At 36.1% G+C, this 20181-nt stretch overlaps 3 protein-coding genes across 5 annotated transcripts; 1 reads left to right on the top strand and 2 right to left on the bottom strand.

Moving 5' to 3' along the window:
• Positions 1-1428: 1428 nt before the first annotated feature.
• On the bottom strand, positions 1429-5469 carry LOC103966304 (zinc finger BED domain-containing protein RICESLEEPER 1-like). 3 transcript variants are annotated; one of them, XM_048563979.1, is made up of 3 exons: positions 5312-5464; positions 4614-4682; positions 1429-3650 (listed from the first exon to the last, which is right to left on the bottom strand). In XM_048563979.1, the coding sequence occupies exon 3, from the start codon at positions 3621-3623 to the stop codon at positions 1650-1652; it is 1974 nt and encodes a 657-aa protein (XP_048419936.1). In that variant the 5' UTR covers positions 3624-3650; positions 4614-4682; positions 5312-5464; the 3' UTR covers positions 1429-1649. The 3 variants fall into 3 exon arrangements, with proteins under 3 accessions (XP_048419936.1, XP_048419935.1, XP_048419934.1); XM_048563978.1 differs by lacking the exon at positions 4614-4682 and having other exon boundaries at positions 4895-5469; XM_048563977.1 differs by lacking the exon at positions 4614-4682 and having other exon boundaries at positions 5312-5465.
• A 3184-nt stretch (positions 5470-8653) lies between these two features.
• On the top strand, positions 8654-10202 carry LOC103966295 (HVA22-like protein f). Its single transcript, XM_009379452.3, has 5 exons — positions 8654-8808; positions 9211-9237; positions 9344-9466; positions 9729-9975; positions 10056-10202. Exons 1-5 carry the CDS (start codon positions 8762-8764, stop codon positions 10080-10082), a joined length of 471 nt encoding a protein of 156 aa, XP_009377727.1. The 5' UTR covers positions 8654-8761; the 3' UTR covers positions 10083-10202.
• Positions 10203-10396: 194 nt separating this feature from the next.
• On the bottom strand, positions 10397-17523 carry LOC103966281. Its single transcript, XM_048563997.1, has 5 exons — positions 17344-17523; positions 17178-17222; positions 16333-17095; positions 10774-13763; positions 10397-10678 (listed from the first exon to the last, which is right to left on the bottom strand). Exons 2-4 carry the CDS (start codon positions 17207-17209, stop codon positions 12708-12710), a joined length of 1851 nt encoding a protein of 616 aa, XP_048419954.1. The 5' UTR covers positions 17210-17222; positions 17344-17523; the 3' UTR covers positions 10397-10678; positions 10774-12707.
• Positions 17524-20181: the final 2658 nt, after the last annotated feature.

The following is a 20181-nucleotide window of genomic DNA, read 5'->3' as shown; positions in this document are numbered from 1 at the left end:
CACAAAACCTCTACTATGACATGTACCTGATGAATGAATGATTTGATTTGTGGATAAGAAACAACAAAGAATCCAACAGTGAAGATCTTAGTATGTATTATATATACAGTGATGCATACTAAAAAATTTGATCAAAACATTTCACATCCTTGAGATTTGATGCTTCTGGCTGTTATAGTGATGACCACAAGATGATATCACTTGTCACTTGTCTTGTGCCAAATTCTGAAGTCCTTTTAGCACTATGCTGTGGAAATGGCGTCTGAAATTAGAATAATGTATGCTAAAAAAATAACATGGTGAATTTATTCCTTATTGAAGCCAGCTAAAATTTTCCTACCAAACAAGAAAAGGGTCTTTTGTTTCTTCGAAGAAGCAAAACCAGTTATGGATAGAGATCAATTATTTTTATGTGGTTTCTGAAAATATGGGCTCATTGGGCTTATTTTCAATGGAAGGTTGTTGGGTGTTTTTTTTGCCAAACTTCACGTGAGCAAATTATTAATTGTTTTGATATTATAAAGAAAGTTGACGTTCCGTTTTAAAAATTAATTGGCAACGGAGGAAGTGACCCGACACCTTATAAAGCCCTTGCAAGGTCACTTTTCCCAACTTTCCGATGTGAAAGAGTTCTTCACATCCTTACACTGACCTCTTGATTTTGTAAACATATGCGTATCTTTTATTCCACAAAACCAGTGAAGCTTAATTTGTTTGTTGGTCATGTTTTAGTTGAGTTGAGTATAGCTTTGTTTTCTGTTGTTGTTTTGGCTCTGGTTTTGGAATTTATTATGCTGTTGTTCTTTCCCCATAAACTAGGCAAAAACGCCATAATCTGCTCACTTCTTTTCTTTCTTTTGGCTTATACAGAAAGCAAGCAAGTTCCAAAGTGTGGTCAGAATGCTTTTCAGAGAAGCACATTTCATTAGCCAGAAGGCCCAGAACTTCAATTACAACACCAGTTAGAAGTTTAATTATAAGCAGTAAATCAGGAAAACCATTTATTTAACATGGAGAGGCATACGGTCTCTTAAATCATGCATAACCTTCCAAATTGTCAACCTTTTATTCACATTAATGGGACTAGGGAATTAGGGCGACATCCTTTCCTGCACCCGAGGTCATGAGTTCAATTTCTCTTTCTCAAATATCAACTTGTATTTATAAAGAAGTGATTTCCACACAATTTTTAGTTCCTCACACACCCATTTTTATTTATGGCCGTCAAATCAAATAAATCAAACGAAAACAACGAACAAGGTTAAACTGGTGTGCGTTTATCAGGTCTTTTATAAGTAAATGAACTGAAAATGTCAAGTTCACTTTGGAACAACCAAAAAGTTGCTTTAAATTATCATTACTAATCATATGGTCTAAACAATCTTGAGTGCATCAAAAATTTGTTAACTTCAATTTTAATAGAAACGCTAACATCATAATCCGGATCTGTAAAATTTAAGACATAATATTTGGGTTCTATGTACAATATCTGGAATAATCCAGGAGAGGAGTTTACTGAGAGATGGAAAGACCTAATGAAAGAAGAACAACTGAAATGAGGCCCATACAATTTGGCTTTCCAATTTGCACAGGAATACATGAAAGATCTATCTCGAAAATGTAGTTAAAGGAAAAAAATTTGACCTAATTTAACTTTCTAGTTCACTTCGTATCCAGTCTCGTGCGCACATCAATGCTTGGACGGTACCTGGGTTCATGGAACTCCAATCACGGTCGACCATTCTTCGTCCGGTGTTGAATGCAGAGTCCATAGCAACTTTTGACACAGGAATTCCCAACACATTGCGAGCCATCATAGATAGGACAGGGTACCTAGGAGCATGAACTTTCCACCAATTTAATATGTCAAATCCCTGTGCATGACGGGGGAAGGCAGGCTCCTCCAAGTACTTGTCCAAATCTGACTTTGTTCCATCAGCCTCATTAGTTTCCTCTATATATCTATCAAAACCACTCAGCCTATCCCCTGACTCCCTTTCAGAACCGGGCAAGTGAGAACCATCACGTACTTGCCAAGCCACACCTTGATCAAGGGAAGCTAAGCAGTTTGAATGTTCATTATACAGTGCCTTGACACACACAATAGCCTCAGAAATCCGGCTTGGAGCGCCACTGCCAAAAACTTGCCCATAATAATACTCTACCACTCTCATCTTGAACCGAGGGTCTAATATGGCTGCAACCGCTAAACCCAAGCTACATCTCTGCCAATATTCTTCAAATCTGCTTCTCATCTTAAACGCGAGAGAACTGATATAATCATCTGGATTCTTGCACCACTCATTCAGCTGCAAGTGTACTTCACAAAGCTCAGGAAAATACAAATTTGCAGTCGGAGACTTGAATTTTGTGAAACCATCGGTAACCTCAACAAAGAGCTTCAAGTAGCTCGTAATGACACTCACTCTATGCCATTCAATATCAGATGGACACATGGTGTAGACAACGTCATTTGCATGCAAAAGATAAAATGCTTCCCTGTACTCCAAAGCAATTTCAAGCATAACATATGTCGAGTTCCACTGCATTTGATTATCTAGGCATAAGAATCTCTTACTCTGACCTCCACCTTGTTGAGCTATCCCGTCAAATTTTGCTTGTACTGCTTGCGAACTTTTGACATACCGTATACTTCCTCGAATCTTATCAGTAATCTCACAAAGTGCTTCTAGAGCATCCTGAAACATCATATTAAGAACATTTGCTGCACAACGTACATCAAATAACTGACCATTACAATAAAGTAACTTGTTTTGGGACAGCCTATCTTTGATTCTAATGACTATGTTGTCATTGGTGGAATAACTATCAAATGTCATAGAAAACAACTTACGGTCAATATCCCATTCGATTAACGATGTCATGATAATTTCTGAATGCTTGTCTTCTGTATCAGAAGAATCAATGACAATAAAATTTAAAATCTTCTTCTTTAACTGCCAAGACTCATCAATATAGTGTGCTGTCAAGCACAAGTACTGAGCACCATCCAAAGAAGCCCACATATCCGCACTAAGGCTGATTCTACCAGGCAATTTATCCAACACATCATTCACTTTTTGCTTCTCTTTCACATATATCTCCATACAGTCAGCCTCAACTCTTTCAGATGTAACAAGCTCAAATAATGGCTGTAAATTCTTAACGAACACTTTGAATCCAACATCCTCAACCATATCCAAGGGATAACCATGTAAAATAATCATTCGGGCAAGATCAAACCTACTCCGCCTTTGATCAAAGTTATTACTTCCATAGTTAATGATGTCATCTTTTGTCTGCTCTTGCTCAAACCTAATATTCACAAGGTTAATACCTTCATCCTTTTTCTTCCGTTGATCCAAGTTGAAATAAGTCCCTTCCTTTCTCTTTCCTCTTGCTGCAAAGAGTTGAGGTATGCCAAGATTAGATCTTCTCTGACACCTAATTAAATGATTCCTCAAATGTGATGTCCCACTGGTACTTGATCCGCTGAGTTTCTTTTTACAATGTCTACAAACAGCAATACATGTGTTATCAGCCAATTTAATCCTATCGAAGTCATTCCACACGACAGATTTTAATCTGGTTGATTTGATGTTCACCGCATTGGACATATCCATTGCATTGACTTAGTACCTCACCAGTACCTGCACATAAAAAAAAATGAATATGTATATTATTAGTAGTAGGATTACTAACCCAAAAGGAAAAGAAAAAACGGAGAGAACCAAAACAAGAAGTCGACTCAAAGATATGACTACCAACCTTTCTTAAATTATCAATTCTCCCTCAATAAAAATGTCATAAGACAACATATGTTTTTTTATTTAGAAAGAAAAAATTACAAACGTTTGCCCGTGCATTTTCACACAACAGAAGTTGAAACAATCTAAAAGGATTAATAATAGTCTCATAGTTATGATCAACAATTACATGACAAAAAATAGTGGCAGGCTTCTGTTTATGCGTCACAATTCGAAAACGTAGAAGTGACAGCACTGCGAATCTTACAAATGCATGAGAGTTGCATATCTGTATAGGCAAAATTGGTAAAACAATTATCCAAATGCCCTACACTCATGCTGACACTAAATAAAATATATGTTGAGGTGCAAAATTAACTGAAGTATTGTAAAGTAACAAATTTCGCAAAAATAAAAGTAAAAATAAAAAAATCAACCAGCTCAAAGAGGCTAAGCTAGACATCAAAAGAAAAGGAACTACTACCAGAATGGACCAGGCGTATCATATGGAAATGTTATGACCCAATTGAGAAACACGATTTGACCCGTGTAAATACAACATCAACCAGTTCAAAGAACACAAATCTCGATTTAGCTTTTCGGATTGATGATGACCAATGTACTTCTCTTCTTTCAGCAGAAAAATGGCATTAATTGTAAAGGTTACTCCAGAGTGTTATAATTCACATGTGTTGAAGACAGAAATGTGCACAGTCATCTCAATAAAACACACAACAAATAGTTGGATCGAGGAGAGGAGTTAATCGATAGTTTTACAACAACTGATGAGTATGAACTATGAAGCTAAGGCATCATCCCTGCCAACTGCAGAACATACAATGCAGTACAGGAAGACTCGCTCTGTACCATAATCCAAACAAGGGTTGTTGTAAAATAACTACGACATCGGTGCAAGCATTCTACAAGTAACGCAATCTGCATAGCAACCATGCATTAGAAAATTTACAATGGAAAGCATCATAAATTCGAAAATTTACGGGTTTGCAACAAATCCATAATTACATCAAGATGCCTAATTCTTTACTAAAAGAGAGAGAAAGAAGGCATCTTTCTGCTCTTCAATGTTCAGGAGCTTTTACCGTACACAAGCAAAGAGTGCATACTGAAGAAATCACAGCAAACATTACATTAAGTCTGGTCTTGAAATTCGACCCGAGTATTGAACCGGGTCCATGGGGAGAGACAAGGCGGGTCGGGCATTTCAGATTTCAGAAAGGGGTAAAATTAGGTTGGGAAAGACGAGCTTCCGGAAATGGCCGGATCGGAGACGGATTTCGGGACCCGCCTGACCCAACCCGGACTCCAAGCGGGTCGCATCCGTACGGGTCAAAGGGCCCACTTTAGAACTCAATTGCGGTTCTCGGATAGGAATCCCAATATAAATATAAAACAATACAGGAATCCACAACAAACGAAGAAACAAATAAGCCCCAAATTGCATTCGGACTCGGACCCAATTTAGGGTTCAAACCCGAAAAAAAGAAAAACGAAATGTTTCAAAATTAACAGAGGAGAGATGGTGAGATTAGGGTTTGGAGACGTACAGTTAAGGGAGACGCTGAAGGACGCCGACTTTGCGAGGGAGCGGAGGAGAATTGGGGTCGCTAGGGTTAGGGTTTGCGGGTTGTTTTGTTCGAGAAAGAGAGAGTGGCAGTGTGGACAAAATATGGAAGCGGGAGAGCAATTTGGTAAGAAGGCGCGCAGCGGTGGTAACTGCGAAGGGGTCACGAAGCAAGGACTTTAAGTCAATTACTAATCTACCCTTGTGTGTGGGTGTGTGTGTGTGTGTGTGTTCTTTTTTTAAACAAACGGAAGTATCTATACTAATAGAGTGTGGAAGTAGACTAAGCTTACAATAAGTTTGCCATAATAACGTGGTTTAATATTGCATTTTATATACCTGGTGACATTTAACACGACACATAAATGACACAAAAATAATGGGTTTCGGATCATTATCAGGTCACACGATAATAACCCATTAATAACGTATCCTTAATAGATTTACACGAGAGTAGCACACGGATAACCTGTTTCGACACGATAAAAAAAAAAAGAAGTTATTTTGATGATTTTAATTTTTTAAACTACTAGAATAAACTTATTATAAAATACAATAGATATAATGAATATGTGTATATTATTTATTAATTATTATTCTATATAAATTTTAAAATTTATTTATTTTTATAGTATATTATAGGCAAAGATTGAGATTAAAAATCATAAAACACAATAAAAATAAAAATATCAAGTAATTTAAAAATACCAAACACATTTAAAAAATTATAATAATTAATTTACATATACGAAAAATATTAAAAAATATGCAAATGCTTGTAGTCGCATCCTATACGCTTTGAGGATGGGTATATGATCGTTTGAATTTTTAAAACCATACAAACTCATGAATAGTATTTTTAAAGGAGTTCAAAATAAACAAAATTCATAATCATTAATGTATAAGTCTGAAAGATGTGAATGCATAATAAACGTTCATAATTGCACCCACAACGCTTAGACAATGGTTATATGGTTGTTTAGATTTTTAAAACCCTCCAAATCTCATGAACAATGTTTTTTTATTTGAGTGCAAAATTAATAAAAGTAATAAAAATTATTGTAGAAGTGTGAAAAATGTAATCACTCATAATGAAAAGCTTTACAACTTTCATGAAGGGGTCAACTTCGAAATTTAGTATGTATATACTAATTTAGTATCATGTTTACATTTTTGGGTCAAATTATGTTTTTCATTTTCATTTTTGTTGATTTAAAATATATTTTTCTTAACAGGTAACAGGTCGGATCATATTACCTGGTAATATTAACGGATTGATTTCAGATCGAGTCATATTACCGGTTTACTTTAACGGGTATTACACGACACGACCCGTTAAGCTATCGGGTATGATACGAAAACAATACGAACACGAGAAACATGACACGAATGCTAGGGCTAGCATTTAACAAGAATCAAATCTTCATTTTAGAAATTTTTTTTTTTCAAAATATATCACGGAAATTAAAGAATAATTAACATAGAAAGCTCATGTGAGAGTGCCGCTCTTTAAAGGTTTGAAAGCGTTTTCAAATTTTAACTTTGTTTGACATACAAAAGTTATATGTTATAGAATACATTCTAATTTCTACTTCAAAAATAAGTTATATTGACAAACATATTATGATCAGATACACACGTAACCCAATTATGATCAAATATGCATTTTGACAAAATAGGAAAAAGGAAAAGAGAAACATGTCTCAAACATGAAGATCGAGTGGCTGCCACGCACTAGAGGACTTAGATCCTCTCTGGATCCTTTCTATGAGGAACCTAATAATCGATTAATCTTAGTCGTAGATTGTACGGTTTTGAATAATTGCATTCTTTTTCATTTGTTAGATGCAACAGACACTTTTTTGTCTTCCTCCTCTTTCCGTTTATATACTTCTCTCTTCTTCCTCTGCTATATGATGCTTTCCTGGAAAATTATGAAAATTCACATGCAAAAAGCCAACTGAACTTCACTACTCGTTTGTTTCATTAGTTGGCACCCAAACCCTATTTGGCACTTCTTCATTGGGCTGGTTACAAGTTGGAAGAAAGGCAGCAAAGAGGGAGGGAGAAAGAGAAGAACTTGTAACTCAAAAATCAACGAAATTGAACGTGTGTGCAAATTCTTAGTTGGATGTTTAATATATGGTGAGGAGGATTCTCTTCCCTCCTATTCTCATCTCCTTCCCTCCTCTTCTTTTACGTATTATTTTTTGTCTTTTTATTTTTATAAAAAAATCAATATAAGATGTTGACATAACTAAATGGTAACAGAAGAAAATGGAAGAGAGGTTGGGAGATTGACAGATTCCTCCTCCATATTTGGGAGAACCAGAGCCACAAACTCAGGTGTTGCCCTTTGGTTTCCAGCTCTTAGGCCTCCGACAGTGGACGGTGTTGTGAGATTTGGGTCTTACATAACATAACATGTTGGTGTTACATCAAGTTACAGTTGATGAATGGACAAAGTACATGTAATGATGAAAGCTTTTGGAATTATAAAGGAAGGCCCTACTCTCACGTGCCTTGATATGTTGTCGCTTTTTATATCCTCCACAGCTCCACTCTACCTTTAGGGTTTCCACTGCTTTTATACTCTCTTTTTTACCAACTTTTTTTATCCCCGTTTTCCATTATTTATTTATTTCTTCCTAAAGTAAAATATATATCAAATGTAATTATGCACATTTTTTTTGGTTAACTTATGCATATTAAAACTAATCACCTAATTTGTATATGAGGTTGAATGTGATTGTGATAAAAATACATGTTTTTCTCTAAATCAAAAGATACATTTTCATATGCAAAACTTCTTCAATAATTGAATGCATTTTTTAAGTCCTGATATTCTAGTAGCGTGCATTGTATTGTACTAATTAAATCCATACATCTATTAACTCCATCATGCATATATATAAAAGCATGCAATGTATTAAACATTAGAGGACGAATCAATAAAATTTCATAAGGTTGCAGCATGAAGTTTGTGATTATTGGGGTCTTGGTTTTTCAAAGCCTTTAATTTATGAGTGCATTTCTAATAAATAAAATTCCTTGTAATTATAATTCTTTTTTTATAACCAATATTTATGTTATAAATAATAAGAAAAACTGAAATGTGTATGTTATAAGATGCTAATTAACGCACGTAAAAGTGGCTTTAAAAGGGAGACAAAGTTTCAAGAGAAAGAAAAGCTAGCTAAGGTATATATGCCAATGCAATTGAGATCAGCAAAAGAAAACCCTTTGATGGGGCAATAATTCTTTACTTCGGCTTCTTGATGAAATCAACTTCACAATCCACAGACCTTTAAATACACGACTTGTACTTCCCATCATCGACTCATTTTCTCAGGAAATTATTATTCATACACTTCAGGGTTAATTTTTGAGAAGAAACGAGCGGGCAAACCAGATCAAATTGTAGTGTTTCAGCATGGGTGTTCTTGGAGTCATTGCTAAAAATTTGGATACAATAATCGGGTATGTTGCAAAAGACACACCTAAAATATCATATGTTCTTATTCTTGTTATTGTTTTATAATTATATCCTCCATACATCGATACTAATGTGACATGCATGTCTATTACAAAAAGTGCAGAAAATGTTTTATATGCATGGTGCCTTCGTCTGAAAAATGTCAATTTCCATGCCACGTATAATAATTAAGCACGCACAGCTTCATCTTTATATGTTAATCTTGATTTGGTTTAAATTTATCCAAGAAGTATGAATAATAACCTGCATGAACGACCATATATATATATATGTGTGTGTGTGTGTGTGTGTGTGTGTGTATTTTGATTATCATAACCGGAACTTACTAATTGATATTTCATTTCTACCGATTAATCTTGAGATGTTTGCTTTTGATCTTCTTGCAGGCCAGGAGTGATGCTTCTTTATCCATTGTAAGTAAATTCTTAATAATCGACGAAAGGGGGAAATAATCAGCTAGAATTGATTGACTAATTTGTTTATATATTTATTCCTTCCATTTTGTCCATGCATGAACAGGTATGCATCAATGAGAGCAATCGAGAGCCCTTCAGCACTCGACGAACAACAGTGGCTACCATATTGGGTTATATACTCTTTCATAACCTTATTCGAACTATCCTTCTGGAAAGTACTAGCTTGGTATGTCAACAAAATACTGCATGCACATTTACTCTAGGGAGATGGTTTCACACTGTCGTTTTTTCTAATTCCATTTATTTAATCTACAAATAAATAAAAGAAATGAGTGCATATATGAGGAGAAAAATAGAATTCGGAAATCATTTTCCTTTATTCTGATACACATTTTTCTAATAATTATTCATGAAACTATTGATTAAACTATACATCTGTTTGGACATTTGATTAAACTATACATCTGTTTGGACATTGGCATATATAGGATTCCAATATGGCCCTATATGAAGCTGTTATTTTGCATGTGGTTGGTGCTGCCAATTTTCAATGGGGCAGCCTATGTTTATGAGAACGTTGTGAGGAAGTATGTGAAGCTTGGAGACCATTTGAGCTCAAACTATCCAGCGGGTCAGAAGAAGGTCCTGCAAATGATGAGCCTCGACGCAAGGAAGCATGTCGAACACTTCATCGATCAATATGGAGTTGAAGCTTTCGAAAGAGTCGTCAAAGCAGTATGTACAAACACTAATTAATATCTATTAATGTCTTTCTAGGTAAGATTAAGTTCACTAATGAATGTGTGATTTTGCAGGCTGAAAGAGAAGCTAGGAGGCACTGATCCATGCAGCAACTATGAAGCTACAAACATATAGAGGAGATGTGCATTAATCTGGTCTTTGTATATAGGCATATGGTCTTCTATATTTTGTTTATATGAATGGAAAATTATGTTTACTCACTTTCTAATTCTCTTAACCTTCTTTTCATGATCACTTTGGTAATATAAATAAAAAATGCATGTCCAAAATGTGTACTTCGAAGAAATACAACAAATTTTAAATTTCCATTGCATACAGTACCAAAAACTTGGGAGAAAAAAGGCCAAAATTTCCCTGCTAATGAAGGGACTAGAATTTTCGAATACACTCAACAAAACAGGAATCACCCAGTAGAATTTCAGATACAGAAGGATGTAGTCTGCAAAGAACTAAATTAAATTGTAGGAAAAAGCATATAATCTACTATTACACGGTCATATTTTACAGATCCCATGTGAAGAGTAACATGGCTTAAGAAACAGATGTGAAAATACAAAGTTTCCAACAGTTAATTTGGCTAGTGTTACTGCAAGCGGAGCGACCGGAAATCCTATGAACTATGCTGCTTTTGGCATTCATACATGAACATTCCTGTATCCTGACCTAAACGGTGAACCTGTTGCAGTCACAAAACCTTTATAAGCATCAGACAGAAAAATGGATGCAGCGGAAAGGAAAATATAACCAGTTTAAAAGACTTGCTTCTAAAACCTGTAAATCTTTGTTGCTTTCTTCTGAGGTTGTGGTTCTCTGAAACCATTAGTTACCGCAACAAAGGGAATTGTTGAATGGATTGACCTGGAGTTATCCTGATCCACATTTGGAGTGGGTTTTATGATGTGTTTTGCTCCTGCACTAAGTTTAACTGGGGCCTGTACTTCTCATAACGCTGTCCATTTTGGAAGACTCGACTCCAAAGGGTTCAAATCTAGCCTTTTGAAAATAATGTTGGCTGCAACCCAAATCGCTTTCTTTCTTCCAACTTGAGTCGAGGTCAAGTGCTCTCAAATTAGACTGCATTTCATCGAAAATGTTCCTTCTTGACGATCCTGTGGCAGTACTCAACTTTTCCTGCGTTTCTAAGTGCACCATGTCGGGAGCCTTTGTTGAATCTACAGCTTTCACGGCTGGTCTCTTGGTTTTCTTGAAGGGATAGGGATCTTTGATCTTGATTCTGTTTCTATCCATGTTGGTGGCAGAGGTTGGTTTTGGATTTACTTCTTGAATAGCTCGAGCAAGAGGAGGAATACCAGTAGTCGCCGGAGTATGTGCATTCTCCCTCACTTGTAAATGAGAGGTCATGAAATTGCAAGGATAAGAAATTTCCGAAGGATGATATGTGCTAAAAAAATTAGCTGTCGGCCCAATATGCTGATGGTGTCTGCTATCCACATTTGGAAAAGATTGAGAAGCTGCATTTGGGACTTGCAGTGTTGCATGTAACAACCAAGGGGGCATGCCCTTAGAGGAGCTCTCAAACCACGATGACTCCACATTCTTTTCTCTACATTCGGGATTCAGGATAGGCAAGCCGATTGATGATTTCACAAAATGAGGTGGATCCTGATTGTAATTCAGTTCAGCAGGTCCTAAAACCCCATGCCCACAAGTATTCAGAGAAGCAGATAATACTGGTAGTTGAGAGCCAAACTGTAGGGATTGTAGAGATTCAGCTCCAGATATGAATTGCTCCCGGAAGTTAGGTGGCCCATTAAACATTGCAGGCGAAGCAGGCAACTGAGCAAAACGGATCAAATTAGAACTTGGACATCTGTCGGCGGTAAGGCTGCCATTTTCAAACATGGAATTGCTTTGCCAGTTGCGGTAAGGGTGGGGAAATCTAGACTCTGGAGCTTTCATCATTAAATTTTGTTGTGGGGCATGTTCTCTGTGAATTTCAAATGACTGTGCGGCAGGTTCTTTCAACTTTCCCGATGCTGTGCATGGAAACCAGTTCTGCTGGAAATTCCTGTTCAACGACAAAGTATCCAAGGCAGTACTTGAAGGATGATGCTCTGCTATAATTTCCTTATCCATCCACACTTTTCCATCCTCAAACCCTTGAATCTCTTTGCTACTTTTACCAATTGCCACATCTTTTCCCATTAACCGCATCGTTGGTTGATTCACGTTCAATGGTGTGTGGCCTGAATTTTCCGTAGAGATCATTCCACGTATCTTTTGGTTCTGTACCTGGTCAAATTGTCTGCGTCCACTGATAGAGACATTCATCAGGTTTCGGTCTGAAACAAGCGGGCGAAAAGAGTGGCTGCTTCCGCTCTCAAAATCAAGCTGATGTATATCTGCCTCTTTGAGTATTTTGCAAGTAAGTAGCACCAAACAAATCTCGAATATGTGACCTAGGATTCTCTTTAACATAATTCTCCATAGGAAAGAAGTTCAACCGGTCATTTGGAAGTTCTCTTTCCAAAAAATGCTTGTTGTATGCAGTCGAACAATCTCCCGTACTTGGTACACAGGTAAAATTCTGCGTTGGTAAGCTACTCATACTCGTTAAGTGGGTAAAATTCTGTATTGGTAAGCCACTGGAAAACCCTGGTATAGCATTCGTCTTCCTCAACTGGATTAGCTCACCATGTGAATTGAGAGGCAAACCAACAAAATCCTCATCTGCACACCTTTCCCTATATGTAACCGCTCTTTGTTTCCACTCCGGAAAGGGATATGAGCCACCCATCAAGTTCACAGGTGGACATACTGATTGGGAGTACAGACCACGATCCGCTGAATTTATCTATTTCAGATTGTGACAGGAACGGAAACCTCCCCTTTGCATTCTCATTGAAACTGAAACTAGATGAAGAAGAGACAAGAAATGCTCCAGTATTTTCCTTTGAACTCACTGCAGAAACTCCGTGCATAGGATGTATGACACAATCAATCATTCCACTGGGCTCAAAATCTCTGGAAACAGTAGCTCCTTGAGTACTTAGGCAGGGTTCTTCTAGAGAACAAATCGGTCTTGGAATGCCAGAATATGCAGGTCTAAGTGTGGGGGTAGGGTAGCCTTGCTCAAACATACCTAAATTATTATCTTCAGTCGCAAAACTACTTGAAGGCACAGATTTATCAGGCAAATGCTTTACTTTTTCTTGATGAGTCATATGTGGCCTCAGAAAACTAGGAATATTAACATGATCGGGAATTAGAGGCAATTCCTTCCTTCCGATTATACTGCAAGACTCGGTTCCAATATCTGTGCCAATTGAAACATCATTTTCTCTTCTATCTACCTCCACGGGGGTTGCTTCTTTATTACTGTCAGCATACTCATCCTTCTCAGATGGACTAGCAAAGGAATCTGAATTATTCTCAAGGGAAGACACTCCATTATTCCTTGGACTAAGTATGTGATCCGTTCCAGAAAACCTGACATGCCTTTCTGAATGTTGAATACCACAAGGATTTGATTGACTATCACTTTGCATGCCGCAATAAGTGGAGTTCTGCCCACAAGCATCATGATTCTTGAGAATGCTGTGAACGGCAAACACCGGTTTTTTATGCTTAGGAAACGACTTCGATATTTGAGCAACTTTTCGCTTCTTTGCAGATAAACATTTGAGATTTGGTGTCCTTGCACGAACAGTTATGGAATCCCAAACATCCACCGCACACCTCTTATTCAGCTTTTTGGCAAAATTAACTGAACTTTGCAATTTAAGTTTGCAAGAATGCTCCTGATTCATACAAGAAAGTTATTACACCGTCACATACAAATTCTTAAAACAAACAAGAAATTTACATAAATCTATATCTTTCTTTCAGTAAAACTTTGTATAAATTGATCATAAACATTCAATCGTAGTTAACAAACTAAGCATTAGAAATTATTTTTTAGCTACAATATCAGAATTTACTGGATTAACAGCACTCTTACATGCAAACGGACTTTCCAAACCAACAAGTATTTTGGACTGCCGTACTGTAAGTTTATAGTCACTTAAAGGTATTGATTATCGATCCATTTTAAAGCACTAGTATATCTTTCTGACAAAGAAGAAAAACTAAAATTCCAGCAGAAATCAACTAGCATAACGCTAAAAAAAAAAAAAAAAAAAAAAAGCACTTTTCAAATCCTTTTTCCATAAATTCCAATGAACAAAGAGCAAAATGACAAGAAGATTAATAAAACACCACCCCAGCTGAAGTTTGTTCTAGCAACAGTTAATACTTTAATTTTGTCCGACCGAAAGACAAACTTTAATATTCAACTGCAGATTGATATTTTCCATCAAATAGATCCGTCAACCAATCACAACTTGAAGTCATTCTACCATATATCCAGATAAAGCAGTCTTGAGATTTAGCTGCATCGCAAATAAGATGTAATTTTTCCTACTCCGTTACAAAGGCTTGTAACTTGTCAGATCATATATATACCTCTCTATCTTGTCCAAAGCTGATTTAAGACACTAATATAGCTTATCAGATCATATCGCAATTATAAAGTTTCCCAGAGACTGCTCTTGTCCAAACAATGTCACTCAATCGAAACATTAACATTAAACCTTCAATGGACATAGCTGATTCAAGAAAGAACAGTTCAGATTCTTATTCTCCATGCTTCTCTTGAAAGAGTCTCATTAACTAAAGAATTTAGAGTAAGATAATGATGGTAGGAACCAATGACATCACACACAGCTAGGTCAAACTTTATGTGAGATTGTTCCAGATCACAAGATCAAAGTGATTGCTTCAATTTTAGAATTTTTATATAGTTACTAATTCCGCAGAGAGAAATCCATCATCTTTATCTTTGAACAATTAGACTAATCTTCCGTAGTACTGAAATATCATTCTTTAGTATCACTATCATCCTTTCGAAGTTTCCAACTATTAGCCATGCCACAAAGATTGTTCAGACCAAGAAATTAAATTGAGATACAAGGACAAACTCGCATTCAATCTCGCTTTCTTAACTAATTCCTAGATTTCAAGACACTATATCCAGCCAAAAAGCTAACATGTGCAGAATAATATCATCCATGCTAAAAAGATGTTTCACCTTTCGAGTCACAATCTTGTGATCATATGATGACAGAAGAATGCAAAATCACCAGCATGCATTATCTGCAAGCCCTCCCTTCACTTATTGTGAGTGATCCTTCCAAACGATTCTAAAATATACCACTAACCACTAGACATAAAATGCCATCCTGAAGGCAGATAAATCTAGCATTCATAATTCCACCAATCTACGACATTCAGATAAATTGAATCAATCATACCACTGCCCATTTGATCACTGATTCAATGTCTGATCCATTATCTCCTCAAGGCATGCAATCCACTCATAAACCAGCACATGGATCTGGCATAAATTTACTTGACCAAACCCCTACTGAATAGCTGGAGTAACATTCCAAACCAGTCCTCCATAACTGCTGTAACCTTTCACACACTACATAAAAGTGATACATATATTGAAATCTCTCGTCTTCCCAGTACTGATATATAGCTAGCTAGTCTTGGGTGTTCATATTCTTCCAAGCCATATCAGACCAAAGAGCAGACAAGATCCAGTATTCTAGATATTCCAAGGTCTACGATATCTAAATAATCCCCAAAGCCAACCAGAAGCTCCAAATTAAATCAAGTCCAAACACCAATAATGCGCTCTTAATTTCTTGCAGCACCAAGCAATCACACAAATTAAACAACAGTACTACTACATGCCCATACTTTACCTGATATATATGATTATATGTTAACCATTTCTATCACATGATTTCCCGATGATCAGAAACCCGTTCGCCATACGTATTCTCAATCTAAATTCAATATCCTATCAATCTATATAAATTTCATTGCTATCTGATCAAAATTGGAGCATATTATCTTGCCCAAGAGACTAGTACTCAAAACAGTGGGGGAAAAAAACAGCATCATTAGCCTAGCTAGGATTATACACTTGCCAAACCAAGGTAAAGAAGAATCTTCCACCCTATAAAATCGATTTTGCTGCTGAATCCGTACTGTACAGTTGGATCACCACGCTCTCCCTCCATAACCCAATAAACAAGAACCTATAAAACACAAGGTACAATCACAACAAACGCACTCATTCCCCTCAAACTAATTACAGTGTTTTCTCCCAGCTTTTTTAGCAGTATAATTTTATGCACAAAGTAATCAAACTATTACTACAGTAATCAAATTTAACAACAATCTTATGGTATAATTATTAAAAACACATAACCCAACTGCTTAGTCAATATTTTATGGTATGAAAAGTTGGTCGCATACCTTGTTTGCAATTAACCCCTCATTCTTCATCTTCTTAATCTTCTTCTTCTTGAATTTCTTGTTGTCGTTGTTGTTCTCCTCCAATAACAAAACCCTTTTCTCCTTCTTCCTTTTCTTTACCTTCTTTGTTGCCTTTAAAACACTGCCACTCTCACCCAACACCTTACAATTATCATCTCCATTAACTTTATCTATTCCACAAAGACCTCCTTCTTCATGCGTTTGGATCTGCGGCGCCACGGCGAATATCTCAGCAATCGATCTCTTCTTGGGAGCTTTCGATTTCGCCTTCCTCATCTGCCTCCTCCGCTCCTCCCTCGATACAAGACAGCCATCGATATGGGCGTTCACACCGTTCACGGTAGCCCCGGCAAAATCTTTACAAACCGGACAAACCGAAGACGACAAGTCGTCGTCAGACGATTTTTGGGTCTCCTCACTCTCAGCATCACCATCACCATCACCATCAGCAGCAACAACCTTGTCAAGTCTTCGTTCGACGGCAGTGAACTCGATGTCGTTTCTCGGAATATCTGAGCTTTCTTTGTTCACAAGGGTTAGTACCTCTTGGTTTGTGTTGGATCTTTTCAAGCGGTGGAGCTCGTGGGACCACCACTTGAACTTGGTCACAGTCATCGGAGGAAGCAACGCCGCCGCTTCTGCTTCCTTCTTCTTCTTCGTATCTTCGTCGTCGTGGATGTCCGCAACCGTGAAGGGATAACATTTCAGAACGTCCACGGTTCGCATCTTCGCTGCATATTCTCTACAAAAACACAAGAACAAATTTTTAAGAGCGGCAAAAAACAAAGCAAAGTTGCTAAATTTGAGGTAGCTAGCAAGCTTACCGGATGGAGAAGCCATCAAACGCAGCAGCCATGGTCGTTTAATCTCTGGAGAATAAGAAGAGGAGGAAATGAGGATGAGGGTTGGAGCTACAAGCTAGAGAGAATAAAAAGCTTTAGAGGATAGAGATAGAGAGAGAAAGGAAGAGAGAGAGACAGAGAGACGCACATATTGTTTACTCTCCTGCTTTCTTTTTTCTTTGGGTTTGTGCGTGTATAGCATTATTATTATTTTTTTATTTTTCCCGCTCGAGAGAGGGAATGACTGAAGGAAAAGGGCAGACAGCAGCACACAGACTGAAGACTGAAAACTGAAGAGCAGTACTGTTCTACTCATGGGCTGAAGAGGTGGTGGTATTTCTTTGCTTTCTTCTCTCTCTCCCTTCTCTCTCCTCTCTCCTGTATATATCTCTTTCTTGAGCATTAGGAGCACTGTGCTTTGCTTCCCCCTTATTATGACTGACAGCGACCTGAGAGACCCCTACCAAAACGCTAAAGCGACCGAACACAACTACCCATCTCTATGTCATCCCCATCCCCATCCCCCACGCACTTACCATATTTCTATTATTTTTATATTCTTTTTATTATATATGAATAGAAAATGCTAAAAAAAAATATATTTTCAGAGCATATTTATGAATTATAATAATGTGACGTTTGATAGTTAGATTCTTTTTTCAAGCAAATAAACTTTAGCATAATTTGTGTGTAGTGGTAAATTACTATAATATTGTAAGTGAATGAAACCTGTAAGGGAAGAGATCTCTATTTTTTTGTAAAAATGAAGATTAGTTGTAGAGTCCACATTACATCAAACTTTAACCTTCCAAACCATTTATTTTTCAAGTTACATCTCATAGATTATCCTTGCAAAGTATTAGTTAAATTGGAAATGTTTAAGACATGTAATTGAGTTTAAAGAAATTAACGAATATTTTGTTATATAAGAAACAATGAAATTTTATCTTGATAATTAGGAAAGTGTTATTGACACTTTAAAAATATCATTCTACACTCCTCACAAGTGTATTTTTCTTTCAAAATATAGAAAGTTTGGAGTGTAGAATGAGATTTTTGGAATGTCAATAACAATAGGCAAAATGTTTCAGATTGAATTAAATTTTTGTAAGAATGATTTATGAAACGAGACTTACAAAATAGACGGTTCGAATCGCTGAAGTTCGATGTGGAGTGAGCCTCACACCTAATCCTTATTTAAAAAAAATAAAAATAGGAATCCCTTTGCATAAGAGGCATGTGTAAGTGAATATGAATAACACATGCATTCCCCATGATATTTGTATTTTCTCTTGAAAATTTATCTGTCTTTTCACTTATGATTAATATATTTTCACTGCAGGAACATCATAATTAATTTTGTTCATTCTCTATCATTACCTAAAGATTATATATGCAAAAATTCATTGAAAATTGTGTAGTCATCCATGCGTGTTAAACTAATTAACGATTTTGGTAATAAGTAGCATCTTTATGATGGCCCGTTTATTTATTTGTTGTATATGAATGGCTAAAAAATCTCCAAATTGAATGATTTTTGTAAATATAATATTTGGGTAAGAAGACTAAATTTTGTAAATTAAATGACCTGAAAATTGATGATTGGATTATTACTTAAGTGTTGATTAAAGTAATTATTTTATATTAATGACACATGGCAAGCTACGGTAATCTATCCCTTCTGGGGATCAGGAAGACTTACAGAGGCATTTCAGCCTCCCCCTGGCCACAAGTCTAGCTTCCACACCAACAGCGGGTTTCAAACTCAAGACCTCCAGTTTTTAGTTTGAAGGAAGCATTGCAATCCGCCCTTTACTATTAGGTCACCAGCTCGTGGTTTTATAATTATGTTTCCTAACAACAATAAAATACTTTGTCATTATGTATTAACATTATAACATACGTGAATTCTTTCCAACACTTGTTACTATATAAAAGCTCTCAAATGCTAGCTAACCAATTAATATTTTAATAGACACTATTTATTCATTTGGGTCCGCTCCACAAGGTAATTTCATGATTCAAATCCTTCAATTTTAGGTTCTCATTGATCATGCTTGAAAAAATTCAATCAAATTATAAATCATTTAGCCCTTTAGACTTTAGTCATTATTGTGAACATTTCATGGTTTGTCAATAACACTATATACTATTACAGTTAAATAACTAAACATTTTTCAATTTCAGTGAAATTTTGCAAGGATGATCATTTATAAACAAGCAAATAGTCAATTCAATTACGAGAAATATTATGGAGCGCACCTAATCGAGTGATGATTAGCGTTGCATTAAGATATGTTACATGAATAATTTACTTTTTTTAAGTAGAAGGAATTAAATGGATTAGTATATATTTTGTTTTTTAATTATTACTATTATAGGAGGGGCAAGGATTCAAAACTATTACATTAATTCAAGGGAGGGGGAGATTTGAACCTAACACGCATGGGCAGAAACCCAACAATTAAGATATTAGACCACATGCAAGGATTGGTTCTAAAAGATTAGGAAATATATCGTTCAAGACTAATTCATCTTCTACCTAAAACTTAAGCAGAATTTAAAAGTAAATATTATTCAATCCAGCCCAATCCTAGATACCAAGGTGGCATATAATATTATGTGTTATGTAATTGATTGAGTATGCATGTGTGTGGTAAGACTTCAATGAGAATTTTAAAAGTAGTAGCTCAATTAATTAAAAACATTCATTATTTTCACTTTCATATCTAGATCTGGTAATTTCTTATATGATCCGTTAACACGACACGTAAACGACATGAAAATAACAAGTTTTTGGTCAACACGATAATTAATTGGATCATTATCAGGTCACACGATAATAACTCGTTAATAACGGGTCCTTAACATGTTTACACGAGAATGACACGTGAGTAACTTGTTTCGACACGATAAGAAAAAAATTATTTTGATGATTTTAATTTTTTATACTAAAAAAAACATAGTATAAAATACAATAGATATA

Source organism: the organism of the source record quoted next, unplaced genomic scaffold, assembly GCF_019419815.1.
Source record: "Pyrus x bretschneideri cultivar Hongxiangsu unplaced genomic scaffold, Pyrus_bretschneideri_v1 Contig37, whole genome shotgun sequence".
NCBI lineage: Eukaryota > Viridiplantae > Streptophyta > Magnoliopsida > Rosales > Rosaceae > Pyrus > Pyrus x bretschneideri.
Note: the sequence above shows the minus strand (reverse complement) of the source record. Positions and strands in the feature narration are given on the sequence as shown.